This window comes from Pleurodeles waltl, chromosome 10 (assembly GCF_031143425.1).
Source record: "Pleurodeles waltl isolate 20211129_DDA chromosome 10, aPleWal1.hap1.20221129, whole genome shotgun sequence".
NCBI classification, from domain to species: domain Eukaryota; kingdom Metazoa; phylum Chordata; class Amphibia; order Caudata; family Salamandridae; genus Pleurodeles; species Pleurodeles waltl.
In genome coordinates, this window is record NC_090449.1 from 33773314 (window position 1) to 33798258 (window position 24945).

The 24945-nt window shown below is 45.3% G+C and overlaps 1 protein-coding gene across 7 annotated transcripts in view; it reads left to right on the top strand.

Annotated features, from left to right (window-relative positions):
- The window catches only part of SLC38A5 (solute carrier family 38 member 5), a 372114-nt gene that overhangs the window by 287469 nt on the left and 59700 nt on the right, over positions 1–24945 (top strand). For all 7 annotated transcript variants that reach the window (XM_069209561.1, XM_069209560.1, XM_069209559.1 and 4 more), the window contains one exon: positions 14030–14167. In XM_069209561.1, coding sequence (XP_069065662.1) covers positions 14030–14167 — 138 coding nt within the window. The remainder of the gene's footprint in view (positions 1–14029; positions 14168–24945) is intronic.

The following is a 24945-nucleotide window of genomic DNA, read 5'->3' on the forward strand; positions in this document are numbered from 1 at the left end:
TCCGCCATCGGGTTCGGACGTGTTTCTTTTGCTCCGGGTTTCGGAACGGAAAGTTAGCTCAAAATCGGAAAATTACGTCGGTATTGTTGCGTTCGGGATCGGGTTAGATAGCATCGACATCGCATCGATACGATAACATCTCCGTTGCCCTTCGGGGTGGTTTTCGATCCCCCGTCGGGGCCTGGTCGGCCCGACCGCGTGTGACATCGACGCTGATGGAACGGACCCCGTTCCGTTTCTGTCCTAAATGCCACAACAAATACCCATATACAGACCAACATTCGGTCTGTAACCTGTGCCTGTCGCCCGAGCACAGGGAGGAAACTTGTGAGGCCTGTCGTGCGTTCCGGTCCCGAAAAACGCTCCGTGACCGCCGAGCCAGAAGACTGCAAATGGCGTCCACGCCGACAGGACACCGAGATTTCGAGGAACAAGAAGAAGTAGAAGCCTTCTCGATCCATGAATCGGACTCGGACGAATTCGACGACCATGAAACAGTGAGTAAGACGTCGAAGATAGCACATAAGAAAACTAACAAGGCCCAGGGGACGCCACTGCCGTCAGGCCATGGCTCAACCCATAAACTCAGTGACCGACCATCGGCACCGAAGAAGGCCGAAATAGTGCCGAGATCGTCCGACTCGGGTCGAGACACAGGCACCCAGCCATCTCGGGACCGAGATAGTGCTGCCGGCAAAGATCGACGCCGAGATAGCGGAGCCGAAGCTGCTCGACGCAGAGACAGCGGCACCGAGGAGGATCGACGCCGAGAGGGGCCGACTCCGAAAAAGAGGAAAGTCGCCTCGGAGCCGAAAAAGAGCGTGGACATGGTTTCGGTGCTAAAACGACCCGCAACCGAGCCAACTACCAGTTCCTATTCAGAGGAACAATCACTGTCCTCTCAGATGCGAAAGCATAGATTCGAAGAGGAATTACAATCCACCGAGGTGGACCACACTCAAAAAAGGATTTTTATACAGAGTGGAACAGGGAAAATAAGCACCCTTCCCCCTATTAGGAGGAAGAGGAGACTGGAGTTCCAACAAGAACAAACACCACAAACAAAACTGGTGAAGAAGGTAACTCCGCCACCCTCTCCTCCACCTGTGGCTCCCATTTCACCAGCACAGACTCCTTCACATTCACCGGCTCACACCACCTTAAGCCAAGGTGACCAGGACCAAGATGCTTGGGACTTATACGACGCCCCAGTGTCGGACAACAGTCCTGAGGTGTATCCTACAAAGCCCTCACCACCAGAAGACAGCACAGCATATTCACAAGTAGTGGCTAGAGCAGCAGAATTCCACAACGTGTCTCTACACTCGGAGCCTGTCGAAGATGACTTCCTCTTCAACACCCTCTCTTCCACACATAGCACCTACCAAAGCCTGCCTATGCTCCCAGGAATGCTAAGGCACGCAAAGGACATATTCAAAGAGCCTGTCAAAAGTAGGGCAATAACACCGAGGGTGGAAAAAAAATATAAAGCACCTCCCACAGACCCAGCTTTCATCACCTCACAACTACCACCAGATTCGGTTGTGGTAGGGGCGGCTCGCAAGAGAGCAAACTCCCACACATCGGGCGATGCACCACCCCCAGATAAAGAGAGCCGAAAGTTCGATGCAGCCGGTAAAAGGGTCGCAGTACAGGCTGCAAACCAGTGGCGCATCGCAAACTCTCAAGCGCTCCTAGCGCGATATGACAGAGCCCACTGGGATGAGATGCAACACCTCATTGAGCATCTACCCACAGAACTACAAAAGAGGGCGAAACAAGTGGTTGAGGAGGGCCAAAACATCTCCAATAACCAGATACGCTCCTCTATGGACGCAGCGGACACAGCAGCAAGAACGGTTAACACGGCAGTAACCATCCGAAGGCACGCGTGGCTACGAACATCTGGTTTTAAACCAGAGATACAGCAGGCGGTGCTCAATATGCCATTCAATGAGCAACAATTGTTCGGACCTGAAGTGGACACGGCAATTGAGAAGCTAAAAAAGGACACTGACACTGCAAAAGCCATGGGCGCGCTCTACTCCCCGCAGAGCAGAGGCACTTTCAACACCTTCCGCAAGACAACCTTTAGAGGGGGGTTTCGGGGTCAATCCACACAACCCAGTACCTCACAGTCAACACCGTCCACCTACCAGGGACAGTACCAAAGGGGAGGCTTTCGGGGCCAATACAGAGGGGGACAATTCCCTAGAAGCAGGGAAAAATTTCAAGGCCCCAAAACACCTACAAACAAACAGTGACTCACACGTCACTCATCCCCTCCACACAACACCAGTGGGGGGAAGAATAAGTCAGTATTGCCAAGAGTGGGAGAACATAACAACAGACTCTTGGGTCTTAGCAATTATCCAACATGGTTATTGCATAGAATTTCTACAAATCCCTCCAAACATAAAGGCACAAAATATATCAAAACAACATTCGGACCTTCTAGAAATAGAAGTTCAAGCATTACTGCAAAAGAACGCAATAGAACTGGTACCAGATACACAAACAAATACAGGGGTTTACTCACTGTACTTTCTAATACCAAAGAAGGACAAAACACTGAGACCAATCCTAGACCTCAGAACACTAAACACATACATCAAATCAGAACACTTTCACATGGTCACGCTACAGGAAGTGTTACCATTGCTAAAGCAACAAGATTACAGGACAACCTTAGAACTCAAAGACGCGTATTTCCACATACCAATACATCCGTCGCACAGGAAATACCTAAGGTTCGTATTCAAAGGAATACATTACCAATTCAAAGTATTGCCCTTTGATTTAACAACTGCACCAAGAGTCTTCACAAAGTGCCTAGCAGTAGTGGCTGCACACATCAGAAGGCAGCAAATACACGTATTCCCGTATCTAGACGACTGGCTAATCAAAACCGACTCACTGACAAGGTGCTCACACCACACAGATCAGGTCATACAAACCCTCTACAAACTCGGTTTCACCATCAACTATGCGAAATCACACATTCTGCCGTGCAAGGTACAACAATACCTAGGAGCGACAATAGATACAACAAAGGGAATAGCCACTCCAAGTCCACAAAGGGTTAAAAATTTCCAAAAGGTTATACAACGCATGTATCCAACACAAAGAATACAGGCGAAGATGATATTACAACTCCTAGGCATGATGTCCTCATGCATAGCCATTGTCCCACACGCAAGGTTGCACATGCGGCCCTTACAACAGTGCCTAGCATCACAATGGTCACAAGCACAGGGTCAGCTTCTAGATCTGGTGTTGATAGACCGCCTAACATACCTCTCGCTTCTATGGTGGAACAATATAAATTTAAACAAAGGGCGGCCTTTCCAAGACCCAGTGCCACAATATGTGATAACAACAGATGCTTCCATGACAGGGTGGGGAGCACACCTTATTCAACACAGCATACAAGGACAATGGGACGTACATCAAAGAAAGCTGCATATAAATCACCTCAAACTACTGGCAGTTTTCCAAGCATTAAAAGCTTTTCAACCAATCATAACTCACAAATACATTCTTGTCAAAACGGACAACATGACAACAATGTATTATCTAAACAAACAGGGGGGGACACACTCGACACAGCTGTGCCTTCTGGCACAAAAAATATGGCGATGGGCAATTCACAACCACATTCGCGTAATAGCACAGTTTATTCCAGGGATCCAGAATCAACTTGCAGACAATCTCTCTCGAGATCACCAACAGGTCCACGAGTGGGAAATTCACCCCCAAATTCTAAACACTTACTTCAAACGTTGGGGAACACCTCAAATAGACTTATTTGCAACAAAAGAGAACGCAAAATGCCAAAACTTCGCATCCAGATACCCACACAGGCAGTCTCAAGGCAATGCCCTATGGATGAACTGGTCAGGGATATTTGCGTACGCTTTTCCCCCTCTCCCTCTCCTTCCATATCTAGTAAACAAATTGAGTCAAAACAAACTCAAACTCATACTGATAGCACCAACGTGGGCAAGGCAACCATGGTACACAACACTGCTAGACCTATCAGTAGTACCCCACGTCAAGTTGCCCAACAGGCCAGATCTGTTAACACAACACAAACAACAGATCAGGCATCCAAACCCAGCATCGCTGAATCTAGCAATCTGGCTCCTGAAATCCTAGAATTCGGACACTTAAACCTCACACAAGAATGTATGGAAGTCATAAAGCAAGCCAGAAGACCATCCACTAGACACTGCTATGCAAGCAAATGGAAAAGGTTTGTTTGCTACTGCCATCATAATCAAATTCAACCATTACACGCATCTCCAAAAGATGTAGTGGGTTACTTACTACACTTACAAAAATCGAACCTGGCCTTCTCTTCCATTAAAATACACCTAGCAGCAATATCTGCATACCTGCAGATTACCCATTCAACTTCACTATTTAGGATACCTGTCATTAAAGCGTTTATGGAAGGCCTCAAAAGAACTATACCACCAAGGACACCACCCGTTCCTTCATGGAACCTCAACATCGTCTTAACAAGACTCATGGGTCCACCCTTTGAACCTATGCACTCTTGCGAAATACAATTCCTAACATGGAAAGTTGCATTTCTCATCGCCATCACATCTCTAAGAAGAGTAAGTGAAATTCAGGCGTTTACAATACAAGAACCTTTTATCCAACTACACAAAAATAAAGTAGTCCTAAGGACCAATCCTAAATTTTTGCCAAAGGTTATTTCACCGTTCCACCTAAATCAAACGGTAGAGCTACCAGTGTTCTTCCCACAGCCAGATTCCATAGCCGAAAGGGCACTACATACATTAGACATCAAAAGAGCACTAATGTACTACATCGACAGAACTAAAAACATCAGAAAAACTAAACAACTGTTTATTGCATTTCAAAAACCTCACGCAGGAAACCCAATATCGAAACAGGGTATAGCCAGATGGATAGTTAAGTGCATCCAAATCTGCTACCTTAAGGCAAAAAGACAACTGCCCATTACACCAAGGGCACACTCAACCAGAAAGAAAGGCGCTACCATGGCCTTCCTAGGGAATATTCCAATGCACGAAATATATAAGGCAGCCACATGGTCTACGCCTCACACATTTACCAAGCACTACTGTGTAGACGTGCTATCAGCACAACAAGCCACAGTAGGTCAAGCCGTACTAAGAACCTTATTTCAGACTACTTCCACTCCTACAGGCTGAGCCACCGCTTTTGGGGAGATAACTGCTTACTAGTCTATGCACAACATGTGTATCTACAGAGACAGATGCCATCGAACTGAAAATGTCACTTACCCAGTGTACATCTGTTCGTGGCATCAGTCGCTGAAGATTCACATGTGCCCACCCACCTCCCCGGGAGCCTGTAGCCGTTTGGAAGTTAACTTCAACTTTGTACATTTGTAAATATATTAAATCTTAGATAGGTACATACTTATTCACTCCATTGCATGGGCACTATTATTAACAAACAACTCCTACCTCACCCTCTGCGGGGAAAACAATCGAAGATGGAGTCGACGCCCATGCGCAATGGAGACAAAGAGGAGGAGTCCCTCGGTCCCGTGATTCGAAAGACTTCTTCGAAGAAAAACAACTTGTAACACTCCGACCCAACACCAGATGGCGGGCTATGCACAACATGTGAATCTTCAGCGACTGATGCCACGAACAGATGTACACTGGGTAAGTGACATTTTCAATATCTGCTTAAGTCCAGTTTCAGGATGTTCTGTTACAGTCAAATATACGGGGACAACGAGGTGCTATATTTCACAAGGGCTGAGTGAGGGGTGTTACAATTGTTACAGAATTGCATGTAGAGTGATTTAGGTGGTAAAGATTTACGGTGGGTTGAAGGTAGTAAAGTAATTATTTAATATGTTTTATATTGATATTTTGGAAAGTCTCCAAGTGAACTGTTTCAAGGAGATGTTGTCTGCTGTCCTGATGAACGAGAGCCAGTTCTTTCAAGCACGAATGAGACTTGTTTGTGTTTTTCCAGTACTAAGGATCATTTTACATCCTAGAATAAGTCGAATGCTTAACAAGTACCTATCCGGTGTCTTTACTGATGTTAGAATGTAATAGACCTGTTAATAAGTTATTAAAATTCTTCTTTAGGGGCGAATTTTAAATAATTTGGTGAGGAGTTTCAAAATTTTGTATCAAAATGGTTTTACTGATCGACAGGAGAATACCATATGTGGAAGGTCTACTTCAGCCTTGTTACAGTTCAATATATTGAGTTATCTCTTAGTTTTAGCTTGTGTAACCATTGCAGAGTCTAAAATACTCTATACAGGAGCAAAAATTTAATTTGGGCTAATATTGGCGTTATTTTGTATGTAAAGGTAGAGGACCTGAAAACCAAGCAGTCGCCTTGTTGTTCTGCAATAGTTTCAATGACTTGGTTTGCAAGTGTTTGCAAGTTTTTGAGACTAAGAGGTCATTCCTGTTGAATATATCTGTGAGATGAATGATGGAGGATTCCTTATCCAAGATTGATAGTTTACACACAAATGCTTTAAGTTTTAGAAATGTGTCGAAGTCTAGATTATTAATATTCTGAGTTCCACATAAACTGACAAATATAAGCAGGTTTTTATAGGCACAAAGGTGTTTGGTGAATACAATACCCTTGGATGGGATCACCAGTCTGGCCAGTCCAAGTAATTACCATTCAGTGTTATCCTTTTGTTGAACCACTTTTATTCTCCTTTAGTCATGGGGCGTCTAAATGCTATATGCCTTTGAACTAGTGTGTTTTGCAGCTTAGTGTCATAATAGACCCTTTGACTTTGATTGTGTCCTTTATGGCTCAGTTTGATGCCTAGCATCCCCGATGCTGAGAATCAATTAGGTGCCTTCAATGTTGGAGAAATCCAGCAAGTGTTGAAGGTTTATTTTCAGGTCAAGTCAGTGTGCGACATATCTCTTTCAATGCCTAGACTCAATTTCGAGGCTTAGAGACACATTGAAAAAGCCTGGGCATTTCTAAGGGACCTAAACAAGGCATCAGTGGTGGTGAGGGTTGTCAAAAAGGCATAGATAGGGCTTGCACATTCCTTGTGTACCCCTGCGTGCCGTTAGCTGGTGTTGATCGGCTCCGCGTCTGTCGTCCACACCGGATATTATATCACGTATCCTATATAGGTGCCACCCCGGTACGCTGATATCAGTTCTTTTCTTTCTGCGGCAGCTAGTGCTGATCTGGAGAGAGCTACTCCTCAGTTACTTTTTGACTGGCCTTTTTTTTTTTTTTTTTTTTTACTTTTGCCGAAGATTTCTTCGCGTTTTCTACTACAGGTGCGTCAAGGATGTCATTGAGGTAGGCAGGGTTGAAACCCTGCGGGTTGTGTCATCGGACGACGTCATTGATGGATCCACACCGCCTGTGTCTTTGGTGCCCGGAGCGCAACCACGACCGGACGTTGTGCTCAGAGAGTCGAGCCATGCAACTGAAGACTTTGTGGGAGCAATCCGTGAAGCTGATGGCATCCCGACACTCGACTCCGCAAGTCAAGGTCCCCGTTGAGAGCAAGGTCCCGGGTGTGGTCGCAGAGTTCTCCATCGTTGTCGTCCCACTCCAAGTCCTCGGGACTATCGGGTAAGTCAAGGCACAAGAAAAAGAGCAAGAAGTTGAAGTGTTCTTCGAGTTCTCCTCGTCCCTCAGCTAATTAGACGAGGGAGCATCAGAGCTCTTGGGCTGGCTCCACCCCTCCTCGAGTTTTGGGGAGCCGAAGCGATCCCAGTGCAACTTTGAGAATTCTAGGCATGCACCTCATTTTTGTGCAGCCCACTCCACTGGAGCACCTTCAGGCACCACCGAGTTGGAAGGGGCACCCATAGATCCAGTCCTGGATCTGGACCGGCATAAGTTGTACCACCCGACCTTCCCCACTGATGCTCCCAGCACCTCCCACGGGCAGCTCTATCCTCGTTGGTCAGCCAGCGAGATGAGGGAACGTCAGCACTCGGCCTCATTCCAAGGAACCTGTGCCTGGACCGACTCCGCACCTCCCCGAGTTTTCAGGAGCTGGAGTGACCCTTGTCCGACTTTGAGAGTTTTATGAGGCCATGTACCTCCTTTTTGAGCAGCCACTCCGAGAGCGCCTTCGGGCCCCATGAAGTCAGAAGGGTCTCCTTCGGGTTCCGCACCAGCGGCTTCAGCCTTTGTGGAAGGGGCACCCATGGATCCAGTCCTGGATCCAGACCGCCATCGGTCGTACCACCTGACCTTCCCTGACACCGATCCCGATTTCTGACGCTTCCAGCGCTGCACACAGCAGTGCCATCCCCATTCTCATTGCAACTCTGACACGGAGCCGGATGGGCATCGTACAACTCTGACACCGGCAGGACGATTTCCTCCTATGTTGGATCCTGAGCCCTTTTCCTATGGACTAGGTTACGGTGAGGAATGGTAGGGGTCGCAGGACCCTAAAAAAAACCATTTCAGAGACCCTATGGACTGGCGTTCAGACTTGGGGGAGGCCAGCAGACTGGATACTTCTCCAGATACCAGCATGCTTTCTTCCCCTGCCGTGGCTACGGAGGAGAGAGCTTCCTATTCCATGGTGGTGAGAAGGGCAGCCAAGGTCTTGGACCTCAAGTTGCCTTCAGTGGCTGTCAGGACTAACCTCCTGGCAGAGGTGCTTCAACCTGGAGCTTCCACTTCAGAACCCATGCTCCCCTTTAATGAAGCCCTAAAGATGTCCTACTGGGTACCTGGTCCAAACTCAGAACAGGGGCTCCTGTGACCAGGACAATGGCCTGCCGCCAACCCTGCCGCTCGGGGGGAATCAAGCTTTCTGATGCAACACCCCACCCCTGAGAGCCTCATCCAAGCCTCCACCTCTCACAGTGCGTTCCCTTCCGCATCCCCGAATAGGGAATCCAAAAGGTTGGATACACTCGGGAAGAAAATTTCTTCTTCCTCCCGCCTAGCATTGGGGTCTGTAAATACATCATGCCTTTTGGGCCGTTATTCCCACACGCTGTGGGACACGGTTGTGCAAGTGCTGCCACAGGTCCTGGAGAAGGTCCCAGGCTGTACTGTCTCAGGAATTTGCCAATGGTAGTTATGCAGCAAAGTTCACTATCCATTGTGGACTGGATATGACCAACTCACTGGACAGAGCGAGTTAATCAATATTGGCCCTGAGGATGTCTGGCTTTTTGGGGGATGTCAATGCTACTCTTTTGGACATGCCCTATGATGGCACCTTTCTCTTAAGTCTGCCTTTCTCCCCTTTCGTGGCTATGGAAGAAGTCTCCAACCGCGTTCATTCCCTGCTAGCCACTGTGCTGCCCACCCTCTGCATAGCCAAAGGCGTGGGATCCCCCCGACCTCGTGTATCAATGGCCAATCCACCTCCTCCCCCCAGCAGCCTCTAGATCGCCATCACCTCCTACACTGGCAATCCATCACGCTTTTGCAGATAGTCCGAAGGAGCTACTCCGTCCCCTTCGAGACTACTCCTCCATCCATGCCACCATCGTATGATTGATTGACGGAGGATCCCCTGTCACTTTTCTGCGAGGAAGTTATCGCTCACTTGGCCAAGGGAGCCATAGAGAAGGTTCCCAAGCCAGAAGTAGGTTGTGGTTTCTATTCCCGCTACTAGAAGTTCAAAATGCTCACTTTGGCTCAGGTTTCATCTGTCCAGGAGACTGGTTGGTAGTGGTGGATTTGCAGGACCCTTATTTTCATATTTCCGCCCTGGTAGCCTCCAGAAATTACTTGTGGTGTACAGCAGGCCACAAGCACTTTCTGTTCACCATGCTCTCCTTTGGCCTTACCAGCGCCCCTCGGTTGTTCCCCAAGGTGATGGCTGTGGTTGTAGCTGATCTGCTCAGGTCAGGGGTTCTAGTCTTTCCCTATCTCGATGACTGGCTGTTGAAGGCGGGCTCTCCCCAAGCTGTTGCCTCCCACCTCCAGACTATGGCACAACTTAATTCGCTAAGGTTCACTATAAATGTGCCGAAGTCACACCTGACCACCTCTCAGATGCTCTCTTTCATCAGAGCTGTCCTGGCCACAGTGCAGTTTCGGGTTTGGCCTCCCTGGCGGCGAGTCCAGGATATTCAGGCTATGATACCGATGTACTATCCTCTATCCCGGATTTTAGTTAGAATGACTCTGAGGCTGCTGGGCCTCATGGCCTCCTGCATCCTACTGGTGCCACATGCCAGATAGCATATGCAGGCTCTACAGTGGGACCTGAAGTTCCAGTGGGCACAGCATCAAGGGAATCTCTCTGACAAGGTCTGGATCCCAGAGGTAACTGCGCAAGATCAACATTGGTGTCAGAGGCAGATCCCTCTCAGGCCTCAAAAACTCTACTCGCTATAGTGAGTAATATTTTATCAGGTGGAGCTATTTTTATGACCTACTCACTCCTTCTGGTGAGTTGTCAAAGGACAGGTGTTCTGTTCAGTCAGAAAGTGAAGGAGCAATAAAGATGCATTTAAATCTTGTTCTTGTCACATTTGTTCTATGTTCAGAGACAGGTCAAAAGTCATTTTGTCTTACAATCAATTTTCCTTCTGTTTCAGGATTTTGTCAGGTTTTTCCTAATACACAACATTTAAATAGCTAAGTGCACTGTACAAACATTTCAAAATATATTTAGTCAGTTTTTCCCTAATACGCAACATTTAAATAGCTAAGTGAACTGTACAAACATTTCAAAATATATTTCAGTAGTTGTGAAAGTTTGTACTGTGATATAAAAATACTTGAAAAGGATGAAAACAAATCAGAACATTTTAGTTGGTGATGTACAAAGAATAAATGTGTTTTCTGAAACCCGATTTTCAGAGATTGTTAACACATTATATAGGGTTATCAGTAAAGCTGCAAGTTAGTGGAAATGTTTTTGGACATTTCTCTGAAATGTCCTGTCTTTAAATGACAGTGTGCGACCACATCATGCTTTAAGAATATATTTATTAAAAGTGAGTGTTTAAACATAAACCTAGAAACACTCTGTCGCGTAGGTTCTCATTATGCGAATGAGGCTACTGGATTTGGGAAACAGGATCACATGGATGGCGGCTACTAAGTAGAATTCCACACCACACGACACCTGTCGGCCGAATCCAGGTTCTCCGGCTAACTAGCAGTGCCTCATCTCTGGCCGAGATGATTGTGGCAACTGGGCGCATGACAAGATGGCTCCTCAGGGGAATCGCGGTCGATCAGATCCCATCCCTTTCTCTGTTACCAAAATTCTCATGCTGGCAAAGACAACAGAGGCAGAATATAGTTCAATAAGAATTTATTGAAGTAACTGCATCTTAGATAAAATGTCGTGTATTGCAATAACTAGAATGATGAAACACAATAAAAGCAAACAGGTTACTAACAGAGTAAACCACAAGAATAGTCCTACCATACTGTCACTAGGAGTGATGCATATATTCTTCCTACCTACACTATGTCTGAGCACAGCGTAGTAAGCCTAATCTGCCCTTCGGGTTTTCCCCTGGGGAGTACACCATCCCTCATACCTGGAGGAAGAAGCCTGTAGTCTAGACACACCATCCCCATGTGGATCGGGGGCCCAATCGTCTCGGCATTTAGCTGCAGTAAAGCAGTCAGCATACACTCATGGTCATCTGGCTGAAAACGTCCTCTAAAGTGTCTGGGACAAGGGGTGTTTTTATAATAAAACAACTGACATTCTAAGAAAAAGTCCCCACGTATGAATATGTGTTTTCCGTGAATGTTGGAGACACAGCATACCACGTTTGTCGGCAACCCTATCTGACTGTAGCCTTGGAGAAAGCACAAATTGAAATAAATGTCCTACTAAGAACGTGATGCTTTCCTAGGCGAAAGTACAATGAGATAAAGAAAATAAAACAGCGCCACAAATATTGCTATTGCTAGAAAAACAATGCTGACTCAAATGTAACAAGGTTAAAGTGCACAGCAGCAGGCCTAGTGGCCTAGGCCATCTGGTCTCTGGCAGAGTCTGGACTCCACATCAACCTGTTGGAGCTTGATGCGATCCGGCTAGCATTGACGGCATTTCTTCCCTCTGTCAAGGGGAAGATGGTGCATGCGTTCACAGACTACACCGCTGCCCTATGGTACTGCACCAAGCAGGGCGTCTCTGGATGTGGCTGGATCAGCGGAGCAGAACCCTGGTGGTTCAACATCTGGTGGGCTCGCTGAACGCCAGAGCAGACAAACTCTGTTGAAAATGTCTACTGGATCATGAATTGCGTCTCCATCCGAATGCAGCGCAAGGTCTCTCTGAGCAGTGGGAAGAGCTTTGGTTAGGCCTGTTCACCTCTGCAGAGAACTTGCAATGTCAGCAGTTTTGCATGCTGGAGTTTTCCAGGCAGCAATCGCTCTGAGACACTTTTCATCTCGAGGGGAACTCAGGCCTTCTGTCCGTCTTTCCACTCATACCACTTCTGTCCAGAGTTCTCAAGAAGATCAAGAACGACCAGGCCCAAGTAATCCTTGTGGCTCCGGACTGGGCACTGAGAGTCTGGTATCCTGAGCTGTTGAGCATATCCATCGATCCGGGGAGGGTTCTGCACCCAAACCTGTCCACTCTCCGCCTTCTTGCACGGAGATTGAGAGGCAGCTGTTGACAACTTTTGACCTTCCGCCCAAAGATTATTATGTAGGCAGCCAGGTGTTCCTCCACCAAAACGGTATACGCCTGTCTTTGGAAGAAATTTGTGGAACGGTGCACAGACAAGTCTGTTGACCTCCTTTCTGCTCCTTTCTCTAAGGCTCTGTTGTTTAACCTTTCTCTGGCCCAGCAGAGCTCTCTATGGGCACTTGCAAATGTTATTTGTCTTCAATTTCTGCATTTTTGAGGCTACCTGATCAACTTTCTTTGTTTAAGTCTCCTGTTGTAAATAGGTTCCTTGAAGGCCTTACAATTGTGTTTCCTCCATCCCCATTCATTCTGCCCCAATGGGATTTGAATTTGGTTTTAACATTTCTGATATGTGCTTCTTTCTAACCTCTCCACAATTGTTCTCTCAGGCTTCTCACTTTGAAAACAGCCTTCCTTGTGGCCATTACATCTGCCTGCAGGGCGACCGAGCCAGATGCCTTAGATCCAAAACACTGAGCATCTGGCTCTAAATAACTTTGTTTCTTTGAAAATATATATTTTATGAATCAAACTACTCTGCATTCCCCATTTGCACTTGTAGACAGCTTTATAAAGCTTGCCCAGGTTTTATATATATTTGTGTATACTTTCTTCCTGTTTTGTTCCACTATGTCAATTTTTTGTTTAACTGTTTCCTACCAGCTGTGTGAGACATTTTGCCCCAAGTATTTGGTGGTGTGAGTATCAGAGTGTTTGCAAGGATTGCGTAGAACAGTAACATAAGGTTGCCAAGGCAGTGATTACCGTACATAACTGTGGTGGACCAGATATGGGGAGCGAATGAAAGAGAATAAAGATGAGCACAGAACAGCAGCCACAAATATCTGTATAAAGAGCACACAGGACCATAAGCATCATAGCCTAGACATTCAGATATGTCAAAGACAGATTGACACAGTGCCCTTCTGTTATTGAAGTTTAAACTTCCCAGGCACCAAAGGGTTCTGCATCTAGGCAGGAGCCAAGGTTAAGAATACCTGAGAGCAGTTATGGGTGGAGTGATGGACTTCTGACATGGCTAGAATAAGGACAATAGATGGTCCTTCCAGAGAAGATGCCAGGTATAAACAATGGTTCTCAAAGATAGTGCCTTCACTTAGGCCACAGGTTGTTGGCTGTTTCTGCCAGATGACAAAGAATCTAATGTACGAAAAGTGGCTTTAGGAGCAGTGAACTCTCTGTCAAGGCATATCTTCTCCCATTGTTCTGGTGTATTCCCTCTGGCTTTGCATTATATTTGTGATGCTATCTCTGGGGCTGTGCTCTTGTGAATTTCTCATGTGTTACTAGGAAAGCTCTGGGAGGTAATGGAGGAGTCGGAGCGGACAGATGTTGTTGTGTTTTTATTAATTGTATAATTTTTCGTTTTAGGTGATGTATAAAAAGTTTCAGATTCCTTGCCCACTGAATGGAACCCTTTCTACTGAACCTCATGAGGTGCACTTTAATGGCCATAACAGCACTGAAGACGACAGCTGCACTGCTAAAATATTCACCGCCAACTCACAGGTAAGACACCAAGCTGAAATATTCACCGCCATCTCACAGGTAAGACACAACGCTAAAATATTCACTGCCAACTCACAGGTGAGACACCAAGCTGAAATATTCACTGCCAACTCACAGGTGAGACACCAAGCTGAAATATTCACTGCCAACTCACAGGTGAGACACCAAGCTAAAATATTCACTGCCAACTCACAGGTGAGACACCAAGCTGAAATATTCACTGCCAACTCACAGGTGAGACACCAAGCTGAAATTGTCACCACCAATTCACAGGTGCGAGACCTAGTCAGCCAGATCTGAGAAGAAGCGAGTGTATGCGGGCCCGTGTGTACAAATCAAGGGTCTGGCACTTTCCTCTTGAAAGATACTGCTTTTAAAATATACTGCTGCAACATAGCAGCGAATAAAGTACCAGATATTAAGTCTATTTTCATGTTTGTGGAATGGGTACTGTGTGGGTTCCCCTGTGCTATGGTGGCATTGACTGGCATATGCGAGGGAAAAAGTCCACTTGTAAACAGTGGCTAGGCCCATCATAGCAATGACTAGTGCAATGTGAAAAACGATTCATTGTAAAGCAGTGAGGTGTGTATGGGGAAAATGGGACAATGGCTTGACGTCTACCAGGGTATACCTGAACTCTTGATGGCAATTACATCACAATGTTCCTAGGTATCAGCTTGCTGTGTAGACATTATAACTAAATGGCAAGCTGACACATAGGAACAAATTAGTGTATTTGCCAGAAATGAAAAGCGAGTGTTTGAGGGTAAAGGTTGGTTTAAGAAAATTATACAGTGGGATTTGGGGACTCAATTTTTTTGTATGGAAAAAGTTCCTACACAAAGTATATTTTCAGAAAACACTGATATTTTAGGTTAAAATGACTACATTCACAAAACATTTCACACTGCCATTTGTCTAGGGACAAGATGCTCTGGAAGGTATTGATGAATGTTGATGAATGTTGTAGGGATTGTATGATCTGCACTCTGCTGTATGCGGTTCAGAACTGTAATATAAGTGTATCTAACACTGCTGCCTGAACCTGTAAAATCTGCTTAACCTGAAGGATGGCTGTCCCATGTAGGACCTGAGACTGTGGGATCTGTGATGGTTTATAACATCTGGTTCATTTAGAAGTGCCATCGTGACAATGAAGGGAAGCGAAAGCTAGAGGCGAAGGAACACGATAGAGGGCTTTGTACAGATGCTTACTTAGGGTCAATGAAGCGTTTGGCGGATGGAGTAAAGTCAATCGGGGTGGGGGAGGACTTTACGTGAGCCACCCTTCCTTTACTCGACCCCCCCCAAATTTAGATTTCACGACTGGGCCTGCAGTGAACTGTCTGAGCTTGTATGAACTACTGTGACAGTAGTTTTCTACAGAGTCATTTAAAGGTTTGCTGTGTGCCTGTCATTTGTGACTCAATTTGTTTTTTTTCCCGAAAACAAATTCCCAAAGCGGAAGGTTGTTGTTGGAAAATTGAGAACTAATTGCCACAATACCATGGGAGTTTTGTCCCATGGCGTGGATGTGGGGGGAGGGGTCATGTTTTTATTTTCACTGTCTCCCACCGCCAGTCACTGGATTATTGAGTGGGCTGCTGGAGGCTCTTATGAAACAGGGGTGACATTCACCCACAAACCTGACAGCTTCGCTGCTCTCCCTTTGTGAAGCAACATGTGCTGCCTCCTCCAGTCTCTGCTGGATATGGAGTTCCCCCTTGTGTCCTCTCAGTGCCTTCTTTACTGGATACTCAACACTGCCACTCCCTTTGGTAGATCTTCTACCTCTTCACTGAGTTACCTCGCCACAGCCTTCTTTCTTACTTTTCCTGTGTCCTTTACAACTGCCAGTGATTCCTTTTAAAACGTATGTTCTTTTCCAGGTGTTCCTTCATTTTTCTTTTCCAGATCCTTAATTGCCTTTATGCTAGTGCTGCACAGGTATCCTCTGGTAGAACAGGCTGCAGATTTTCATGTTGCTGTTGTTCCTAGATATTTATCCCCACACTCATGTTCCTATCAATCTGGCTGTATGTTGTGCATCCTGCCCTTTCCTTTCACCAGAACCACTTCCTTGTGATTTCTAGATCCAGCTCTGTCACTTTCTTAAGGTTTTCATGTGTTTTGTCGCTTTGCCTCATTTCTTTTCTACTTCGTTTCAGTTTTTGGATCAACCTCCATGTGTTTACTAAATTCACCTTTGAGTGTTTCCCAGATCTTTCCCAGTCCCCTATGTGTGTTATAGATTCCCCTTTGTGTATTTTCAAAAACCTAGCTGTGTTTTCCTAATTCTGCTACTGCATTTCTAGCTTCTCTCTCGTAAGGATGCTTTATCCATCCCACGGGTTGTCTAGATATAGATTGTGGGTTTTTCCTTATTTTCTAGATCCACCTCTCAGTGTTTTCTGTACCACTTCCTTGCGTTTGTTGTATTCATCACTGTTTGTTTTCTGAATCCTTGTTTGTATAGTTCATAGATCCATTTCCTTGTATTTTGTAGAACCCCTGCTCCTACATTTTTTCCACTTTTAGTCCCCCAACATTGTTTTCTAGATTCTCTTCTATTTGTAGTCTAGATTCTTTTGCTTTTATATTCTGAATTCCTCTGCGAATTCTAGATATCTGCATTTTGGACCACTGTCCTGCAGTAGGCGCAATGTGGTGTTATTCTACCAGGCCCCAGACAAGACTTAGACTTTCAAAGTTTCTCCACGTGATTACATGCAGATGGGTGCCTTGCGAAGCACACGTTGCAACTGTAGTTGATTGCCAGCTTTCACAGAAGCCCACGTGGAAATACCAGAGTGCGGGCTGGAATGGACATTCGGTCAGGGCATAGCAAGAGTCTAGGGGAGCAGGGACTGAGCAGTATCAGTGCAGGAGAAGCTAAAGTCAGTAGCTTATACTGAGGCTTTATGTTTCTTGAAGATGTTCTGTGGGGAAATTCCTACCAGTAATGTAAGGAAATACAGCTGCAAAGACATAGGTGAAGGCCTTTGCGACATACGTAAATGAAATGATGGGAGAGAAGGCAGAACAGATGATGAATGTGCAGAGCACCGGCTATAGAATTACAAGATTTCTTATGATGTATCTGTTGAGTAATGTCAATAGAACAGTGACCTGTGCTGCAATATTCCCGTGTCAAGAATGGAAGAGGAAGGGCAGAAGATAGCCGGAGAAGAACTTGCATTCAGCATTTATGAGCAGAAGTTATATTTTCTACTATTTGCACATTGCAAAACCAATGAGAAGTTAGATGAACATAAAAAGGGGCAGTTTGAAGGCATCGGTGAACAGCAGTAAATTGAACACCAGCCACACAGACCACTGCGTGTGAGTAAAGGCAAGCAGCACAGGATACACCACTCTCTTTCACCCCTCCTCTTTACCTGCACTGCTTATGTGTTGACATACATTTATGTTTTTACATGCTTTTAGTCTTAGTGTAAAAAGCATTGGCTTTAAGTGCGTGAATACAATTTGAATTCAACTTCCAGAGCCTTTCGCCTAGTCTACTGCCCGCAGTGGGGTTGTCATGGCTCCCGCTCTGCCCTATTTCAGATCCCTTTCAGCTACACATGGTGGAGGTGTCCAATACTTCTTGCATCCATTTCTCTAATGTGATCTCCTGTGCTGCTGTACCACCCCATCAAGGCATCTACCTAAAATATCTGATGGGTTGGTCCAGAGCAAGGCTGATAAATCCTGGACCGATGAGTCATGTTTATGGAACCTAACAGCATAAAGATACTTCAGACAGCAGGGAAGGACCTTAATCTTGCTGGATAAAGACATCTGTATAAAAAATAATCCCAGTTCTAAACCAGGATCTTGGCCATACAGGTAGAAGCAAAAAGATTACCAGACCTTATGGTACAGAATAAGAGGATAAAGTTATAGAGATGCTTCAAGTACTGAAGCTGAAGGTTGACCATGGAGATGGACACCAGGGGCCTATAGAGATGCTTCAAGCACAAGAGCTGAATGTTGCCCATTCTTTTTATAGCGGACTGCCATAAAGATGTCCCAAACTAATGGATTCTCCCAGATGGTGGGCGTTAAACATCTGCCCACCTTGTCTTCTGTACATAATGCAAGAGTTTTAAGCCATAACCCGACTGGTTTACAGTGCTTGTGTACCCGGCTGTGTGATTAGTGTAATATTAACACCTAAAAATAGACTTTAATAAGTCCTAAATAATGGTGTTTGCACATACAATCCCAGAACAACACAGCAGTTGGACAACAATCAGTTGTACTGGGAACAGGAATAATGCTACGCAACGTTGATAACAGACCATAAACTATCATGAAAAATTCCCAAGTAGAGCTGTCCACATGTTCAAGGAAGAGCTGTCCAGGGTGTGTTGCCACTTCTATATGATATTACATATGCCAGAGAGATCTATGTTGTCACTGCACAAAAGTATTTTTGCTCCATTAATAGCCTTTTTACCCTTGAACGTGGGTGGGGGAGCTATCATTGTGTCTCATACTTGATGATGTAAGTACCTCTTGTCCTTGTGAACAGTTTATAAAATTGGTTAGAGAACAAAATTCTTCTAGAAGTCTTAAGCACAATAAAGCCATCATCTGGAGTGGACACCTTCCAATTCTGGCTGCCTGGAAGCAACCACGACCTTTGCTTTACACCTGAGGTGCAAAGAAGCTTATTTTGAACTATGATATGTGTTTGTGTATGGTTTTAATCAATGTCGGTCTCCAACCTTTTCTGTAGCAAGAGCTACTTCTGATCAGTGAAAATTATTGTGAGCTACCAAAGGCTAAATAACTTGCGCATTGTTCCCAGACACCCCCACACCCAGCTTCCTTCACTTTAAGCCTAATGTCCATACAGGCAGATACTATGGTTTGAACAAAATACTTTCGCTAGGGGCACTATGACAGGGCTGCCATGTGTGTCAGTGAGAGCTTGGCCTTTCAGGATGTACGAACATGTGTACACATGAGTGGGATGTATGAGTAACTGAGAGCCTGTGTCATATGTATCTGTAGCACAGAGCATACCTTTTGTCATATGTAGCACTGTTACACATATAACACAAATGTACAGCCATTTTTTTTAAATTGGAGAAAATTAAACTGCAAAAATATTTATAACGTGGAACATTTTTCTGCACTTATAATTTCTCCGATTTAAAAAATGTTTTTCAACACTTTGGAAAAAATGAGGACATTCAAATGGAAAGTTAATTTAATTATAGGGTAACTTTTCATTTTCTCTGATTTAAAAGCATTGAAAAACATCATTTTGTTCGCACCTCCAATATTGAGCTGACAAGGACTTTTATTTAGGAGTGCAATACTTAAATGCTTCTATTATTCACCTGTGTGCACTAGGTTATAAATCTGACTCCAGCACTGCCCCTTATCAGGCCCTGCTAACTGCAGCCTGATGATAATAATGTGAAATAAACACAGATTTCCCTTAACTTTAAAATAAAAATGTGACCCTGTGCTTATTTAAAAATGAACTCAGGCCCTGGGGCTACTCAGATGGGGTCGGTGGCTACTGGTAGCTCGCGATCGACTGGTTGGAGACACCTGCTCTAGATTGTGTAGATACACACTACAGCTTACTGCAGGGGTCTCATTTTTGCAGATAATTTGGATCTGAAAGTGAAACTGCAGATCACCAGTTAATACATTTTAAATGCTTGTCATTGTGGTGATGGATAAGGTTCCATTGAGATGGCACATGGAGTGCTGCAAGATGTTGACTTAGTTGGTGGAGATCAAGGGTAGAGAGAACCTTTTAGGCCTGGCACAGGATGTTAGCTAGGGGGATGGATGACAAAGGCACTGAGGTGCTTACATCACCAGAGCTGAATGTTTACTTAGTACTGCAGCATAAATGTTCAGGGACGCTTCCAGTACAATGTTTGGCCTGCCAGCCATGCACAATTGTACACAAATTCTTTCTGGGATTGTGCCAGAAAATTCAAGTATATTTCAAGGTAATGTCCAAGAGCTTTTTCTGGCTCCAGAACAGGGTAATGATGGTTCCAGGCAGCGATAAATCAGTACATACCTCACCAGAGCAGCAATGTATTTGACTTGGTGACACAACATCTCTATTCAAGCCTCATTTCTGAACTAAGAGGAACAACTATGTACATGTTAATGGTTCTACTCTAGTCTTTTAGAATTGTTTGGATTGATGAGAGAAGGTTTTGAGGCCTCACACCAGTTAAGTTGGGAAAAGGATGATTTTTCGATACTCTGGTACAAGGTTCACCAGCAGCTCTCCTGGAAATGTACCAAAGCACAGCAAGCCCTGGGTCATATATTCCTTTGACCCAATTGGGTAAGGAAACTTGGCTGGGCATACAGAACTCTACTCAGTGACCTTTGTCTTTTGATCTCTGGCCATTGAGAGATTTACTTATTTCAATCTAATTGAGTACCTGCCAAAACCAACAAGAGCCCTTCGCCTGAAAACTTGTAGTGGTTTCTGATATCACTTCAAACAAATAGCTGTGCAACCATGGAAGTGTGACTGACTTGATCTCCATAAAACAACTATAGAAAATTAGTGTTAAAGTGAACACATGCAAATGGAAGAAGGGTTGTTATGAAGGGATTGTGGTTTTGTGTGGAACTTGAAAGATGAAATAGAGTTATCAGATAGGGTATGTGAGTCAGAGCGCACTTTATGTTCAGAGTGCACAAGCGCGATGGCACTTTGCCAGTGTCTAAATGACAGTATTAAGGGACTAATTGGGTCATTTAGACACTGGCGAAGGATTGCCCGACATATTGCCAGATCCTTGCTTACCCTGCAGGAATCTCTTTTGCAAAAGTTCAACCCCTGTTGCACTTTAGGATAAGTTGAGCACTGAGAAGGGTGCCATGCTTTTTTTGGCTGTTCAGCATGCTTATTTTGAGACAAACCCCAATGGGGGGGGTGGAGGGTTGTTTGCAAAAAAAAGAAAAAACAGTGGCTATGACCCCCTGCACGTTTCTCTCTCAGTGTGAGCCTGTTGATTTACTCTTCATTGACGCGCAGTAGCCCCACAGGTGGAAGGCTAGGGCCGGCACATGTCAGCAGGTCCCGCCTCTCTCCAGCAACACTGCCAGAGTGCGCGTATCCCTTAAAGGGGCCACACAGGGTATTATGCCTCATTTTGTTCTACTCCCTCCTAATTTAGGCACAGACGTGGAATCCTACATACTGAGATCTCATGTCTTTCTGAAGCGTAGATGAATAAGGGTTTCGATTGGTGGTAGGGGGTTTGCCCCCTGCCTGAAATCCCCATACCCCACATGATCAATGGAGGAAGTGCAGCAGCACAGCCCTCGATCTGTGCACAGCCCCCCGTGAATGAAAGAAGCCCACGTATCTATCACCCCCTTAGCCACATCCTCAGACAGATCTTACACAGTGCTCATGAATCCACCATCCCATGTGGTGCGAGCACACTTTGGATGGTCAATTTGTATAAGCTCAAAACACATCTGTCCCATTTTTAAATGTCTTTATGTTGGAAATGCAGGCCCTTGGGTAACCACATTCTGGGTGTCTTCTCGCCATGTATCGTTATGGCAGATCTAGATGAATGCTTTCTTCTCCCTCAGTGTCTGGAAAAATCATTTTAGCAGTTTTTAATCAAGAACGCCTTCTTTTAGCTTCTTCATTAATTTGGAATTTCAGCCGAATTTGGGCTCAAAACAGGATTGGCAGGTTCTTGGTTTGAAGCATGCATGTGATTGATACATGCAAGGCTGCAACATGGCCATCTGTGTGTACCTTCATGAGACAGTGTGGTGTGAGGGTTAAGGGTACCTGGTGCTACGTGTGGCAGAGACGGTATTCATGGCGCTTCGTACTCCAGCTTTGAGAGAATGGCAGTGCAGTGGTGGCACATTCAGAGTGGAAGTAACTCGGACACTGTGGGAATGGGAGAAAAGGAAGTTGCAGGTCACCCCGAGGTCCTGAGTCTTGGATGTCCGTAAGTAGTTATCTTCCCTTGACATATTTCAGACACCTCATTTGTCAGTGATTTTGAACGGAGGAAAAAGCTGTCTATCCTTATTGCGAGACGCCCTATGTTTGAGTCAAGATTTATCAGAAACATTAAAACCGACTCTGCTCTGTAGCAATTTGTCTGTTCAGGTAAACAACTTCCAATCCGAGTTTGTCCATTAATGAGGAATAACATGCAGATGTTGCTGCTTCCCGCGCCAAAATTTACACGTATTGGCAATTATTGGGCATTTTTCACTCAATACATTTCGGCAGGATGGACCTGCTGAAATTTATCAGCTGAAAACTACAGCGGTACATGTTAGCCACCAAAATCCTAATAGCGATTTGTGGGGTTAGATGAGTTGCCACAAAATTCCAATTAAAAAGGCAACTCGTTGTGAGAATCTTAGAGATGCATCCTCTGACCTGGGGCAGATATAGGAGACTGTGGAGCATTGGAAAGAACTCACTTGTATATACTGTACATAGTCCAGTGGCCAAGCGTATCACTCTGCACGCTGGAAATGAGGGCTGTTACATCTCTTTCGATCACCTTTTAGTCGATTCCCATGTTGACCGGAGTAATCGATAAAAATGTGGCAACCATTTAAGGCTTGAAGTCCATAGTCCCAGCCCCCAGAGTCATGCTGTTCCACAGCTGCAGTATTTTCCAAGTACCTTCGAATTTCCCAATCTCAATATATAATGTATTGCGTGGCAATCTTAACTGTGTCAAACGTAAATAAAAAAGCCTGTACATGCGGTGTAATATTACACTGGCTCTTTGCAAATGTTAGTTGTTCAACCTTTCCCCACTGATTGCTCTGTTTTAGGTATTGCAGAAGTGACCGTTTTGCCCAGGTGATGTCAGTATCCCCAATCTGTGTACTTGGGAGGGGATTTCCCTTCCAGTAGGAAACAAAAATTCTAGAAGGTGTAATGTAATTCATACAGGACAGAAAGAGTGATCCCTTCTTTGTCATCATCGTGTCTTGTTTCATTATTCTTGAAAGTTTGTGTTTACATTGACACTATTATCAAAATAAGAGTTGTTTCATAAGGGCTGTCAAAGCTTTGCAAAATCTCAAACATTTTGCATCTGCCTTATTCATTTTTTTTGTGTTTATTTCATTTTTATACAAGAACTTTTAGGTAATTGAGCGCTTTCTAGAACAGGCAAGAAACAGAATATTCAAAGTTATACAGAAACAAGTCAACATAGTGGGATAGGGATTACAGTAGAACTATATATGTACAGTACAACTAAACTGTACAGTACAATAAAGTAAAACAAGAATACTACTGGTATGTGACAAACGTACCCAGTGTTATCCTTATTTATCAGGGGTGATAAATAACGCTTTCACTCATCAGGCCCCTAGCATCTCTCTCCCTCGCTCTCTCTCATATATATACATGCTGTGCACATCCCGCCATCTAGTGTTGGGCTCGGAGTGTTACAAGTTATTTTTCTTCGAAGAAGTCTTTTCGGGTCACAAGATCGAGGGACTCCTCCCCTTTCGGCTCCATTGCGCATGGGCGTCGACTCCATCTTAGATTGTTTTCTTTCCGCCATCGGGTTCGGACGTGTTCCTTTTCGCTCCGCGTTTCGGTTCGGAAAGTTAGTAAAATCTCGGAAAAGTTGACGGTATTGTTTGCGTTCGGTATCGGGTTAGTTACAACAGATCGACACCGAATTTGGAAGAGCTCCGGTGGCCCTTCGGGGTTTTCGATTCCCCGGCGGGGCCTGGTCGGCCCGACCACGTGCGTCTTCAAGGCTAATGGAACAGGCCCCATTCCGCTTCTGCCCCGAATGTCACAACAAGTATCCTTATACAGATCAGCATTTGGTCTGTAATTTGTGTTTGTCTCCAGAACACAAAGAGGATACCTGTGAGGCCTGCCGAGCGTTTCGGTCGAGGAAGACGTTAAGAGACCGAAGAGCAAGAAGACTACAAATGGCGTCGGCACCGGAAAGACAACAACACTTGGAAGAAGAAGAAGAAACCTTCTCCATCGCGGATTCGGACTCGGATGAGGTCGAAGCTGAACAGACGCCGAAAACCATGAGTAAGACGTCACAACACAAAACTCACAGAAAACTCACTAAAGCCCAGGGGACGCCAACCCGAAAAATAGGTGACCGACCATCGGCACCGAAAAAGGGCATGCATGTGTCGAAATCATCCGACTCCGGTCGAGATACCGGCACAGAACAGACTCGACCCCGAGACACCGGGTCAGAGCAATCTCGACACCGAGAGGGCGGCACCGAAATGAGTCGGCACTGAGAGATCAGAAAGTGTCTTCGGAGCCGAAAAAGACCGCCAAAAAGGTTTCCATACCGAAACATCCGGCCTCGGAGCCGAAATCGAGTTCCTACACCGAGGAACAGGGCCTGTCCTCACAGATGCAGGGACACAGATTTGGACAAGAATTAGAGGCAGGGGAGCCAGATTACACTCAAAGGAGGCTCCACATTCAAAAAGACACAGGGAAGATCAGTACTCTCCCTCCAATTCGAATTAAAAGGAAACTTGCCTTCCAAGAAAAAGACAAGCAACCACAAGCAAAGGTGGCAAAACAAGTAACTCCACCACCATCTCCACAACACTCACCACAACCATCACCGGTAGCCACTCCACCAATGATGCAGTCTCCAACTCATACAGGAATGAGTCAAGATGACCCCGACGCATGGGATCTTTATGATGCGCCTGTATCAGATAACAGTCCTGACTGTTATCCAGCGAGACCCTCACCACCTGAGGACAGT